General features: G+C 42.7%; 1 protein-coding gene across 1 annotated transcript in view; it reads right to left on the bottom strand.

Moving 5' to 3' along the window:
• The window catches only part of LOC146856783 (opioid-binding protein/cell adhesion molecule-like), a 1,126,851-nt gene that overhangs the window by 56,299 nt on the left and 1,057,485 nt on the right, over positions 1-13,067 (bottom strand). Inside the window, exons 4-5 of the mRNA XM_085647228.1 lie at positions 12,160-12,294; positions 9,272-9,392 (exon numbers count right to left, since the gene is read on the bottom strand). Of these exons, the coding sequence (XP_085503354.1) occupies positions 9,272-9,392; positions 12,160-12,294 (256 nt within the window). The remainder of the gene's footprint in view (positions 1-9,271; positions 9,393-12,159; positions 12,295-13,067) is intronic.

The following is a 13,067-nucleotide window of genomic DNA, read 5'->3' on the forward strand; positions in this document are numbered from 1 at the left end:
AAGCCTGGGAAGCAGCTGGAGACTTCAGCAGGGAAGTAAGAACTGCAAAGTCCCATTGTTACCTCTCATTGGAAGGGTAGCCAATGAGAGGAGGATCTTCCTTATTCATCATAGAGTGGGGAGGGTCAGTGAGATGTGAGGCTTGCAGATCCCACCCCACGGGGCAGATTGCACCCCACTGTGTGAGGAGTGGGAAACGGCGGTGTGAGCCTTTGATTGACACTCAGTCCTGGGTGCTTCAGGGCAGTCATGCTTCTCCTCATCACCAAGAAGAGGATCCTCCGACGGCTGTGCTGGGCTTTATGACTTGTGTGCACTAGCACATGTTAAAGTGCCTGACTGCCGGACATTGACATGATGAGTGTTGGTAGACACCGATCATGCTCTGAAAAATGGAGGGGTGGGGCCCCAATGAGACACTGACTGGATGCCACTGATAAACAGACTATGGGTTAGGGTCTAATGGACCCGCCTAATGGTGGTGAGAATTTCTGCTACTACTAACTGAGCCTGCATAGTTGGAAAAGAATCAACATTTGTTAATAGACCAGTTAATGTTCTCTCAGTTACACTTTTTCTAATAAATTTCCTCAGGCCATTATTTGGTCACAGTTCTGCGCTTTAAGAGAGCTAGGGCCGGAGGTCGCTCTTTTAGAGTTTTGGCTGCCAGGCTCTGGAACTCTCTTCCTGTACATATTCGCGCAATCAATGAACTTTTTGCTGTTAGGAAGGCTGTTAAAACCTTCCTCTTTCCTCTGGATTCTTAGTGCTGTTATGTTCTTGTTTGTGGTATTACCTGTGTCCGGTATTCTGTCCTCTATAGCGCCGGGACGCCCCTTTGCTGGGGCAGCTGTGCGCTCTACAAATCCGGATAACATAACATGACATAACATAAATAGAATGAGCAAGTCTTTGTAATCTATTAGGTTAGGGTACATCACCCTAACCTTTTGATTTAGATGGCACCTGTTTGCACTTTATAGATCCAATACACGCTCACATTGCAAAAAATAAAAATCCAAGCCAGACACTGCATATGGAAAACAGGAATAAAGATCTGTTCAAGACTTCTGTGCCCATACAATATCGATGTAATATGCTGCAGATTGTCTATGCTTTGAAAGACTCAGGCCTAATATAAAATAAACTGTGAGAAAATATTTCTAATATTATGCAGTGCTATGTTAGGGATAACACATTTGGATTTTTACAAATTTTAAATTAATTCGAGCCCCCATGAGGCGCCATAATTAATTTACTATTAGAGTTTCAGTGAGACAAACAAAAACAAACAAATTGACCAGCCAAACAACACCAAAAGAAGGTTTCAACAATCATTCATAAAGCAATTATTTTCTGCGAGTTCCTCCCATTTGAAGAAGGGCATAGTAACTGTGACTTGGTGGCTGTTACTGAAACTAGTGCATACTACTAAAGTAATACATATGCACTGTGCTTCAGATTGTAGATTTACTTACCACATACTCATAAACAAGAATAATTCCTCTTTCACAACTGGCAGTCTTGCTGCTTGCTGCAAAAGTGAAAATCAAAGTAGAACTCAGAGTATGTCCACCTTTCTATCAGGTGCAATGTTCTCCTTTATTCTATTTTCCTATTTTCTGCCTCATCTCCTGTTTCTATGTGAATTCTTCTATAGCTAGAACATGATCTCCAACTATGCTGAGCAAGGTAAATGGGAGATGTGAGATGCAGGAATGAACAAGGAGAGTTTTGTTAACACTATAGCACAAGAGGTGAAATGAAGGGAGAATGGACAAAGAGATAGGGCAAAGAAATGGAGGAGATATCAGTGCTTAATTTGAGCCGGTGGTTTCCGATGCTCACCACTGGCACTTAATTGTCAGAACCGGGGGCCTGTGACAGTCAGCCACAAGGTGGCGCTGTCTGGGTAATGACCACAACAACAGTTGATTATTAACTCAATATGCATTAATAATGAATTACCTGCCACCCGAGCCGTTCTTATAGCTTTGGGAGCCTGAAATAGTCTGAATTATCACACTTGTAGGAATGTGAATGTTAGTACTTGTTTTGTTACTATAATTGGCAGCATGGCAGGGGCAATGTGTGGCACACGCTACAGTGGCCCCTGACAAGAACTTTGGCACTTATTTGTTTTGCAAATTAAGCACTGGGAGATTTTGAGAGCCAGAAGGTAAAGGAGGGAAGGTGAGGTAGATAGAAAGATAGACACATCAACATAGAAAGAGCAAAAGGCAATGAGAGAAAGATAAGCAGAGAGCTTGGCGAGGTTTTAGAGTGAGGTATAGAGACCGAAAAAAGCTAGATATAGAGACAAGGAAAGGTAGAGAGAGGGGTTGGATGCACCAAAAGTGAGGTAGAATAGAAAGAGTGGTGGCAGAAAGAGGTTCAAGGCAGTTCTAAGGAAGAGAGAGGTAGCGAGAGAAGTACAGGGAGATGTAAGGTAGAGGGGGAGCGGTGAGGTAGAGGAAAGGGCAAAATAAGAAATAGTATAGAAAGAAATTTCAGGCAGCAAATCTAATGAAGCAGAGAGACAGGTGCAGAAAGTGGTGACATGTAGAGGAGAATAATATGTTGTAGAAAGAAAAAAGGTTAAGTAGAGATAGAGGTGAGGTAGAGAAAGAGATGAGATTGCGAGGTTGCTAGAGAAGTAAAGAGAGAAACGGTGAGCAACGTGAGAGGACACAGAGAAAGGTAAAAAGAGAGGTGTATAAAAAATTAGACATAGAGAAAGAAGTGATGTGAAGAGGCCGATTTCAGATTGAGAAGTAGTGTCGAGAGGGATGAGAGAGAATGGTAGTAATGATAAAGAAAAGGAGATTATGAAAGAAAGGTAGAGAGAAAGGTAGTGAAGTGGGGGAATAGAGATAAAAATAGGGTGAGCTGGGGAGGTAAGGTAGCACACAAATGGTGAGGTAAATTAAAGAGTTGGTAGAGAGAGCGGTGAGGTAAGAAAAAGATAGGATTCTGAACGCAATGTGAGGTAAATAAATGAGGGTGAGGTGAAGTGCTTAGGTAGCCTTGAAAAGAGCTAGAGAAGGGATGCAAATAAAAATGAAGAGAGAACTAGACAAGTGAGGTAAAAAGAGAGAGAGACAGAGAGAGTGATGAAATTGAGAGAAACGTGTAGTAGGTGGAAGACATATACTGAGAGGAGAGATGGGAACACTAGTGTTACAGAGAAAGGGGTGAAGTAGAAAGAGAGTTGCGGTATAGTGAGGTGGTAGAGATGTATAGTTAGAAACATAGAGTAGTAGAGAGATGTTGGCATTCTTAAAAGAGAGGTAGCGAGAATAGGTGTACTGAAAGATGCATTGAGAAAAAAAAGTGAGAAACAGAGAAGTGAAACAGAGAATGGATACGCACCTAGAGGCAGGTAGAGAGAAGAAAAGAGAGAGGGTGAGGTAGAAGATGTGGGATGAAGGAAGGAGAGAGACATGAAGCAGAAACATTCTCTTTTGATATAATTGACGCCAACTACCTGAGATCGCTGGGGTTATGGATGGGCAGACCAAGCACGCACGCTAAGCTTCTGTGCAGTGTGAATGTCTAGCTAACATATTGTAGCGAAGACTCTGGTTTCACACACTCAGTGATTACGGTTCGACTTCTAACTCTTCTAATCACTTTACGAGAGTCTCCCCTGGAAGGCGAGGGCCCTAGGAAATTGACCACATTACTCATGCCTTAACACAGTGCTTTAATTTGGTGCCAACTTTTAGTGCTGTATTTAGCAGCAATCCCAAACTGGACAAATGAACTGAACGCTGGCCTAGCCATTTTTCCACTCTGTCACTTTCTCGATGGGTTCTACACTAGAGAGACTGTTTTCAGTTCAGGGTGGTGCATTCTATTAGTGTCTACCAGCATTGTAAGAGCTGGTTTGAACAGTTTTGCCTGTTGGCTTTGGTTTCCAGTCCATCCTTGCTGTAAGTGGAGGAAGGTTTCAAGATGGCAGACAGTCACCTTGCAAAGAAATGTGAAGGAAGGAGGTGCATGCTGTGTTCGCAATTTGTCAAAGTTTATATTTTACACTGCTCGTTGTGTGGGGCCCAGAAAATAATTTTCTGTCCTAGACGAAGTGACCTTTCCCCCTCCCCTCCTTCTGTCTGGGAAGGGGACGGGCCTTAGCTGTTTCTGAAGTCAATATGGCACCTCCAGATTTTGGTACCCTAAGCAGATGGCCAGCATTGCCTGCTTCAGAACGAACCATGGTTCTGAAATGCAAAAAAAAGTGAGATAAATTGTTTATTAACGTTTAAGATTAGACTTTGCCGGACAGAGCTTTCACAGAACAGCTAAGACCTGGTTAGGGGAAAAGGCAGCAGAAAAGGAATTCTACAGAGAAGTCATTAACTTGCGTTGAATGGGCTATCTAAAGTTGGTCACCGCTTCATTAATTTTATCTTGTTCATGCGCCTGCCTCCTATTAAAGATTGGAAATATTTCCTATAATATATTCGGCTGTCGGCCTCTGCCTGAAGCTACTTTATTCACCAGGCCATCGTCACCCGGTCCAGGTTTAAAAAAACGCGACGCAGACTTCATCTGTTGAAAAATATTCTCCTGCGACTTTTCCATCCTTCAGCCAGGAGTTAGTTCCATCACACTTCCCTCCCCAGGGGAATCCTGCCCTGAATACGAACCCTGGACTGTCACAGACGTCTCAGAAAACAATCTCATTTCACAACACCTTTGTTGAAAAAATAAACGAATATTTCTCGCCGGTATCATAGCCAGATGCGGAGAGTTTGTTGTGGTCCTGATGCAGGCTTCCACTGGGGCTGTCAGGTGCCAGGCTGTGCTCAGCCGGGACATACCCGTGTTTGCGATTTTTAAAGACAGCGGATGGGAGTTAATCCCCAAGGAGCAGGAGGTGAGGCAAAATAAAACAAGCATTTGCAATGCAATAGGTCTCGCATTTACGAGAGTCTGAGCTATTGGAATTGCAAATGACTATGCCTTTTCTTTATGCGTTGTTTTTAAAACAGATAAATAAAAGGCTGTGTCATTTACAATGCCAATATCTTAAACTCTCGCAAATGTGAGACATATTGCATTGCAAATGTGTTCGGCGCCTGTGCTATAAAAAAAATTCAAAAGCATAAGGAGAGAGCGTGTCCTGCCTGCAACAGGAGGCAGGAGAAAGCTATTTGAGAAAATAATTCTCGGACGCTAAAATTAAATCCTACTGAGTAACAACACACGTAACAGGGGGTGTTGCCATGGGAAGTTACAAAATGAGACAAGGCGGTACTAAGGAGGGACTGCTAAGTCTATTGACCAATGAACAGCCACAGTTTATAGTGGACAATGACACAAGCCAATGAAAAATATGGGCGAAGTGTGGGCGGAGCTTCAAGTCCCTACCTGAATCCAGCATGCCTCACAGAGCAGCGCATGCACTGCCCAGGCTTGAACTAAAAAGGAGACAACTAGAAGGAGGCCACAGAAAGAGTAAGGCGAAAGAGGGAAAGTCACAAAGAATGGAGGGGCTGCAAAACAGCTGGTGAGTGAGAGAGAGTAGTGAGGACTTAGTGCCAGATATACCACCATTTTTAGCAGTTGCAAATGGAGAATCAGGCCATTCACAACCGCTAAAAAAAGGCTGTCACCATGTAAAAACCCTATTTTGTGAGTCGGTAACCTATTACCAACTTGCAACATAGGGTTTGCAAGTCACTATTATGAAGAGGCATTTCAAGGGTGCCCCTTCCTTATAGCGAGTCATAGTGTCATGCATGAATGTTTTGCAACCAGAATGTGGTCGCAAAATATTTATATTTTACCAACTCAGTGAAGGAGATGGTAACCCATTCGCAAACAGGAAGGGTAAAGGACCCCTTCCCATTTATGAATGTGGGCGCCAACATTTTTTGAAAATGAAAAGAAAACACTTTTTTTTTTATTCCTTTAAGGAAAATGGGCTGCATTTAAAAATAAAATTGCTTTATTTAAAAAGCAATCCCAGACAAGGTGGTCTGCTGACCCCAGCAGCCACCATCCCTGTGAGTGCCAGCCATTCCCAATGGATCTCAAATTGCGACCTGCCTCGTGAATATTGATAAGGCCGGTCATTTGTGACCCCTTTGGGAATCGCTAAATGTGTCTGAGACACATTAGTATTTCATTTTGCGAGTTTCAAAATTTCCCAATTAGTGATTTGCAAAATGAAATGGTTGCACATCTGGCCTGGAGGTTTTTTTTACTGGATAGAATGAAAGAAATGAAGGGTCAGATGTATTAATATTGGGAATAGCGATTACGTAATTGCGATTCTCTCCAAATCGCAATTAGGAAATCGCTATTCCTAATGTAGGAAACTCAAAGAGTTTCATTTAGCGATTCCTAGTGGGTCGCAAATGGACTTACCTCATGAATATTAATGAGGTAGGTCACAATTTGCGACCCATTAGGAATCACTAAAATCACAGCGAGGTAGCCTGCTGTGGTCAGCACACCACCATGCCTGTGATTGTTCTTAAAGCAATCACTTTTTTTTATGCGGCCCTTTTTCCTTAAAGCAAAACTTTATGTGTTTAAAAAAGAAAAATGAAGAGTTTTTATTTAAAATTTTTAAAACTGAATGTGTTTAAAAAAGAAAAATTAAGAGTTTTTATTTAAAATTTTTATAAGTAGGTAGTGGTCTGTGGGACCACTGCCTACTATTTAAAAAGTTTTTATGAACATTCACAAATAGGAAGGGGTCCTTTTGGGACCTCTTCCTATTTGCAAATGGGTTACCCACTACTTGAAGTTGGTGGTAAAATGCAAATGTTTAGCGACCACATTTCGATCGCGAAATATTCTTACATACCACTGCAAATCAGTATTAGGAAGGGACGATCTTGGCGTGCCTGTTCCGAATATCAAATCGGTATGTATACGCAAAAGTGGGCTGGGAAACAGAAGAGAGAATGACGGAAAGTGCGTATGGAGTAAGTGTGGAAGGGCCTAGTTAGAGCTTTGCAAAGAGGGCTGGAGTAGATGACGCGTGACATCCAAGAGGATCCGAATAGAGAAGAGCAAGAGGTAAAAATGGGAGTATGGAAGAGAGTGCTATTGCAGAATGGCAAACCACTCATAGTGAAGGTAAGAAAATGAATGAAATGGGATAAAATGTATACCGAGGGATGAAGCAATTGAGTAGACAGTTAGGCAAGGACTCATGGAGGTGACTCGAGCTGTACAAAGAAAAGGTATTTAAAACTGACACAGTAAGGTATAAGGAAAAGAGAGTGAACGAGCCTGTAGGTAGGTAGGTAGGTAGGTAGGTAGGTAGGTAGGTAGATAGATAGATAGATAGATAGATAGATAGATAGATAGACAGACAGACAGACAGACAGACAGACAGACAGACAGACAGACAGACAGACAGACAGACAGACAGACAGACAGACAGACAGACAGGTAGATAGATAGATAGATAGATAGATAGATAGATAGATAGATAGATAGATAGATAGATAGATAGATAGATAGATAGATAGATAGATAGATAGATAGATAGATAGATAGATAGATAGATAGACAGATCGATCGATCTATAGATAGATAGATAAATAGATAGAGGAACGTAGAGTTATATAGTGAGAGAAAGAGACAAGATGGGGTGAGAAAGAATGAGAGAGTCAGGCAAGGAGGAAGCCTGCTGTCTCTCACTGCGGTTGGTGATGAGCACGCCTCCACCTTGAGATGGTGATGACAAAAATGTGAAGGATGTTTTACAAAAATGAGTCTGAGACAGCAAAATCACACCTATCACTATTAATAAAGTATGTACACTCCAGTGGTGCAACGATCTGGGAAACCAGCCTCCTAACTTCCCATATGGTAACAGAGTTCAACAGAAACAATCAAAAAAGGCGATCAGCACCCACTATACATTTGATTAATTGTATAAGCTGCACAGTCAGACACAATTATTATATATGGCACGGCTCCTTTTCAATTGTCCATCAGGATTTCCTTTATTTATGTCTTCTTGTCTTTTTTTTGGTAAAATTCACTTTAACCAATGCGTTTCGCCCCTTAACTGAGACTTCTCTAGAGCATTTGAAGTAGACAAGACAGAGCCGACGTGCAATTGGGGGGATCCAGATTCTTCGTAGTGAAGAACAGGGGCTCAGACTCACGCCGAGACCCAGAGGTTCCTCACATTCATCGGCCATACCTCCTTCCGGGTGCTGCCTGTATCTACTACGCAGGCCCCAGTTCGAACGTCTTCCAATTGACGCTGGCTCCCACTTAAAACCAAGCGCCCCCGTCCTTCACTATAAAGAATACGGATGCCCTCAACTCTACGTCAATTCCGTCTTGTCCACTTCTTTCTTTTTCTTGAAAAATGCACCTCTGGGTTTGTGAACCAATGATTAAGGCTCGGGTTTAACTGATGGACCCCTTGAAGTAGCGATGGGACAAGCTCTCAATTACTTATATTAAAATAACGTAACAGTTTTATATTAAATAGAATCAAAAACAATTATAGTCTGAATTTAGGTCAAAAAATATCAGTAATCTGCGGTTAGGTTTAGAGACAGAAAATTATATCCAGTTTAGTGGAAAGCAAAGATGGACATTGGGATGTGGATACCCAGGTAGTTCACAACTGTGGAAGTAACGAAGCCCATGTTCCTTAGGAACAGACATGTGACAAAGTAATACCTGGGGAGATTCCCTAATCCCAGCTGAGTGAGCCGCCTATCTCCGGGTCTCCTGTTCAAGCTTTTTGGTCTTGAGTGCCATCAGGTCAGGACAAGATATGCAAGGATTGTGCTGAACCCCCTGATTGGTTTTTATACCACTCTCACTCGGTTTTTCTATATTTATGGTAAAGCATGCAGATGTGTCCCAGGATGCACCAACTGTGAACATTTCTGCTTCATCCCACCCCATGCTCCCCTCCACATCCTCGCGGCTGTCTTGGCACACCTATGGGTAACTACCGACAACACGTTTTCTCTCTGTCCGATAAGATGCTAGCAATGTCAGGAAGCCCATTCCATCAAAAAGGTTACTTCTGCATTACCCCTGTCTTTTCCGGTTTTCCCGGCCCCTTCTAAGCAGCTGGAGGAGTCTTTAGTGTGATATTAAGTGTTATACAAATAAATAGAATAACAACATATGCCATATGTCGAATCAAGCCTGCCACGTCCATTTGTACTTTTTGTTCACTCCCACCTCTGCTTCTAGTAGCTTCTATGTCCATTTTTAGTCCTACACAAAGCTATAACCCATGCAGATAGGTTGGCTTGAGAGTTGATACCTTGTCTCTTCCTTGTACCACTGGAACTCTGCTAAGGGCACTGCCGAAGCTTCACAGCGCAGGATGCCCTTCTGACCAACTGAGGCTCCTGTGTTCTTAGCGACTGAGATATATGGTGGGTCTGCAGAAAAAGACAAGATGACAGGTTGCAGATCTTAAAATTGTAGCTTCTCCCATTGCAAGTGCAAATTTCTTTTGGAATCACAACCTTGCTGAAAATATCCTAGTAACAGGTCGGCAGTGGCGTAAACACAAAATGTGCAGAATGTGTGGAGATGGCCCTGAGTCTCCCATTTCTCACAAACGTCCTTTGCCTTGGGCTGAATGGGATCCCCCTGATGGGCTGGGGGCCCCCTAAAGGGCTGAGTCCCCCTACATAACAGGGGCTGCAGGGGCATGCATTACACCTGATCTACAGGCCAGTGAGGGTGGGGGAGCTCCGCGTGCAGTTCCCGTCCTTTCAAATTGAGTAATATAGTGATTAAAAATGCCCCCTAATATCAGTACTCAATTTGAGCCAGGAGGCCACACAGACATTTATTTTAGAGGGCATTTGCATCTGTCTCGTGGGCCGCAGTACACTCTCCAGAGCCTAAAAGCAAACTTTTAGTGTCACCAACACGTGACTCCTTGTTGCAGAATTACAACCTGCAGGTCAATAATTAAAAAATCTAATGTGTACGAACACAATTTTACATAGACAGCTAATGGTTAAATTCCTTTGATATAACTGACCCTAGAGCCATCAGAAATCACATATGGAGAACACCACAGACATGTGAAGCTTCTTTTGACGCCTGGGCATTTCTATCATCAAATCTCTATTGTCCAAAGCCAACACTACCTGACAACAGTAGCCTTTGGAGTGGATTCACCGAGAAATAGCGGTGGAGAGGATGGATGGTGAATGAGACGTCAAAAATGGCATAGAAGGTCGATTTCACACATTATATGTGTTTACATGGGAGTGTAGAGGTTGTGTAATGTCAGGCCAGGTGGGAATGGCGTACAAGAGTTTCACAGGGTTTAGATTAGCGCATCGGATGTGTTTGTTGTCTGGTCAGCCTCTTGTATTCTGTTTGCTTTCATGAATAAGAGAAACTGGACAAGATTGATCATAGCTGAGTGCAGGATTGTGGGTGCTGACAATGGAAAACAGACTATTATCCTGGAGTGCAGAGCTATTACTGGAGAGTACCCGCATGCCGCGACAGTAAGATTTTGCAGACTCTTTGCTTCATAAAGCGAGCTGATAATGTGCTCTATTACTACAATCATGCTCTTTAAGCACTTGAGAGCACTTAATACAGTCAGCCACATCTAAAGTTTTACTTCAGTTACAATATATGAAAGTTTCAGTGAATTAATGGCCCGCTCAAGTGGTGAAAGTGGGCTGAGATAAGTGGCAGAAGTGAGTGGGGGCCTTTCTAAGAAAAATGCAGTGCACCGATATGTTTTTTAACAAATTTAGAACTGCTGGATATTACTTGGATCAATTCACCAAGGCCACAGCCTTCACTGAGAGAGGGTGCCCAGGGGTCACGACTGTTAAACTGTGATTGTTCAAATGTATGATACTTTTACCTAGAAAATATTTTCAATGTGGATCTGTTGAACACGAACGTTTGATGGATGACCCTGAAAACTGAAATCCTCTTTCTATTGACAGATAATGTTAACCATCTGGTGTGCAATGCAAACTTTCACTGGCGCATGCAATTGACAAAGAGGTGACATGTGATAGTCCCAGGCTGGTAGCAAAGACTAAATGGAGTCACTTTACTGGTTTAAGAAGGAAAATAAAAACATATGATGGCCTTGGATCTCCTTAGCACCTCTCAGTAGCCTCTATTTTAACACCTACATTTTGCCCTCTCTTTCATCCCCTCTTTTCTGTTTAAAGTCTGCAAAATTAGAATTCCCGCGGCAAAACTGTCCATAGAAGAAAACCTGTCTCCTTAGTGAAACTGGGATTATTGTGAGAGTGGCACAGCAGCTAACAAAACAAGCATTGGCATAGCCAATAGGTCTCGCCTTTGGGACCTTATAAGTGTTTAGCCATGCAACAGTTGCATAACTAAATACTTATAAGGTCCCAAAAGCGAGACCTATTGGCTATGCCAAGCGGCCGTGCGGCAGTGAAAGTGAAAGTGATCGCGATCAAACATCAAAGCTGCCGTGCGGCCGCGAAAGTGATCGCAGTCAAGCGCGGCGCGTGCGCCCGCGCACATGCACTGTAGCTCTAGGCTGGCCTGGTAGCACTTTTTGGAGCCCTCTCAATAAATCTCACCAGCGCATGCGCTGGGTCAGGCGAGACCTAAAAAGGCTTTGCAGGAAGTTTTTCCAGTAACATTTGCTTTGGTCCAAGCGTTCTCCTGCTCATTGAACGATTTAATGGTTTTTCTTCCAGAAGGGAAAAAAACTTTTGCCTTTTAAAACTTCACCACTTTCTGAGAGATCCTAAAGTTTGTGGAGTTTCTTGAATTCCCCAGTCAAATGTAAGAATGTTGTATGCCTCTACGTTCCCCCTTCTAATTTCCATACTGTGGCTTGCATCATCTATCGCTCAAATTCCTTCTATGTATTCCCCCGGCTTTCACATAAGACGCATTTTGAAATAGCTGTGGAACCGCAAAGCTGTCTCGCGGAGGCTACTGATCCAGTTCATGGACACAGGACTCATGTAATGGCTTAGACATCTGTTAGCAAATGTACTCTTAGGCCTCACAGACCCTCAGATTATGTATCTAAAACTGATTCCGTTACTATTTAAAAGAATTTGCTAACCCTGTGCAATTGGTCTTCAGCACCGACTAACTAGAACCACATTTGCCTAGCCCAATCAATTAATCAGTAGTACATTCTGATTGTGAGGTAGCGGCACTTACAGTTCACTGTGACATTGACCCGCCGTACAACAGGCGCTGACACCTCATTGGCTGCGATGCACTCGTACAGCCCCGACTGCTCCCTGCTGATGGAATTGATTTCCAGGTACTCATCTTCAATCACAAAAGATCGACCTATCGAAGACAGAAAGCAGAGATCAACATGCGCATTAGACTGTGAAACCCCAAAGTCTTTCCGCCCATTTGAATGAGTGGCCAGGCAAGGTTAATATATGTTTTGCTTGTCAAAGAGTTCTAGCACCACTTTTTATAGTATGCACGCTCTAGTATTTTTCACATGCAATGATTGGAATAAATCAGCCATAGCTTATTTTACAGCATCAGCCATAAACCTCAGGAGTATCAAGTGAAAAAATTGGCATCTATAACAAGCTAACACTACCTTGGGTTTATCAATTTTTACATATTTTCAAAAAGACCTGATAGACATTAAGACCAAATGCAAGTCACAATGCGTCAGTTGATATCAAGGGATAACATCTTTAACAGGTAGTTGACATAACTTCCTTTTTCTAACATCTTGTCAAAAGATGAACTCATGAGTGTTATATTATTTCAGTTGTGTCTTATTGGAAATTTAAAAGACTGATGCCAAATAATCTGGGACAGCCACTTGTGATAAAGCCAATCACAGCCCTCCCAGAGAATGAAGACACAATGATGTGAGCCACCTCGTGGTACAACTAGATGGCAAAGGCCACCAGTAGGCTATACATGACCCAAAGCTGCCCTAAATTCCACAGCAAAGTCATTTTAGATCAATTTGAACTTGACAGAAGGTGCTAAAATCGTGCCCATCACATTTATTGTGCCCAACGTCCAAATTAAAACCGTCTGTGACTAAAGCACAGAGACAGGTGGGTGGGAAATTGCTGCTTTGTGCAGCT

The sequence above is a fragment of the Triturus cristatus genome, chromosome 3_2 (genome assembly GCF_964204655.1).
Source record: "Triturus cristatus chromosome 3_2, aTriCri1.1, whole genome shotgun sequence".
NCBI lineage: Eukaryota > Metazoa > Chordata > Amphibia > Caudata > Salamandridae > Triturus > Triturus cristatus.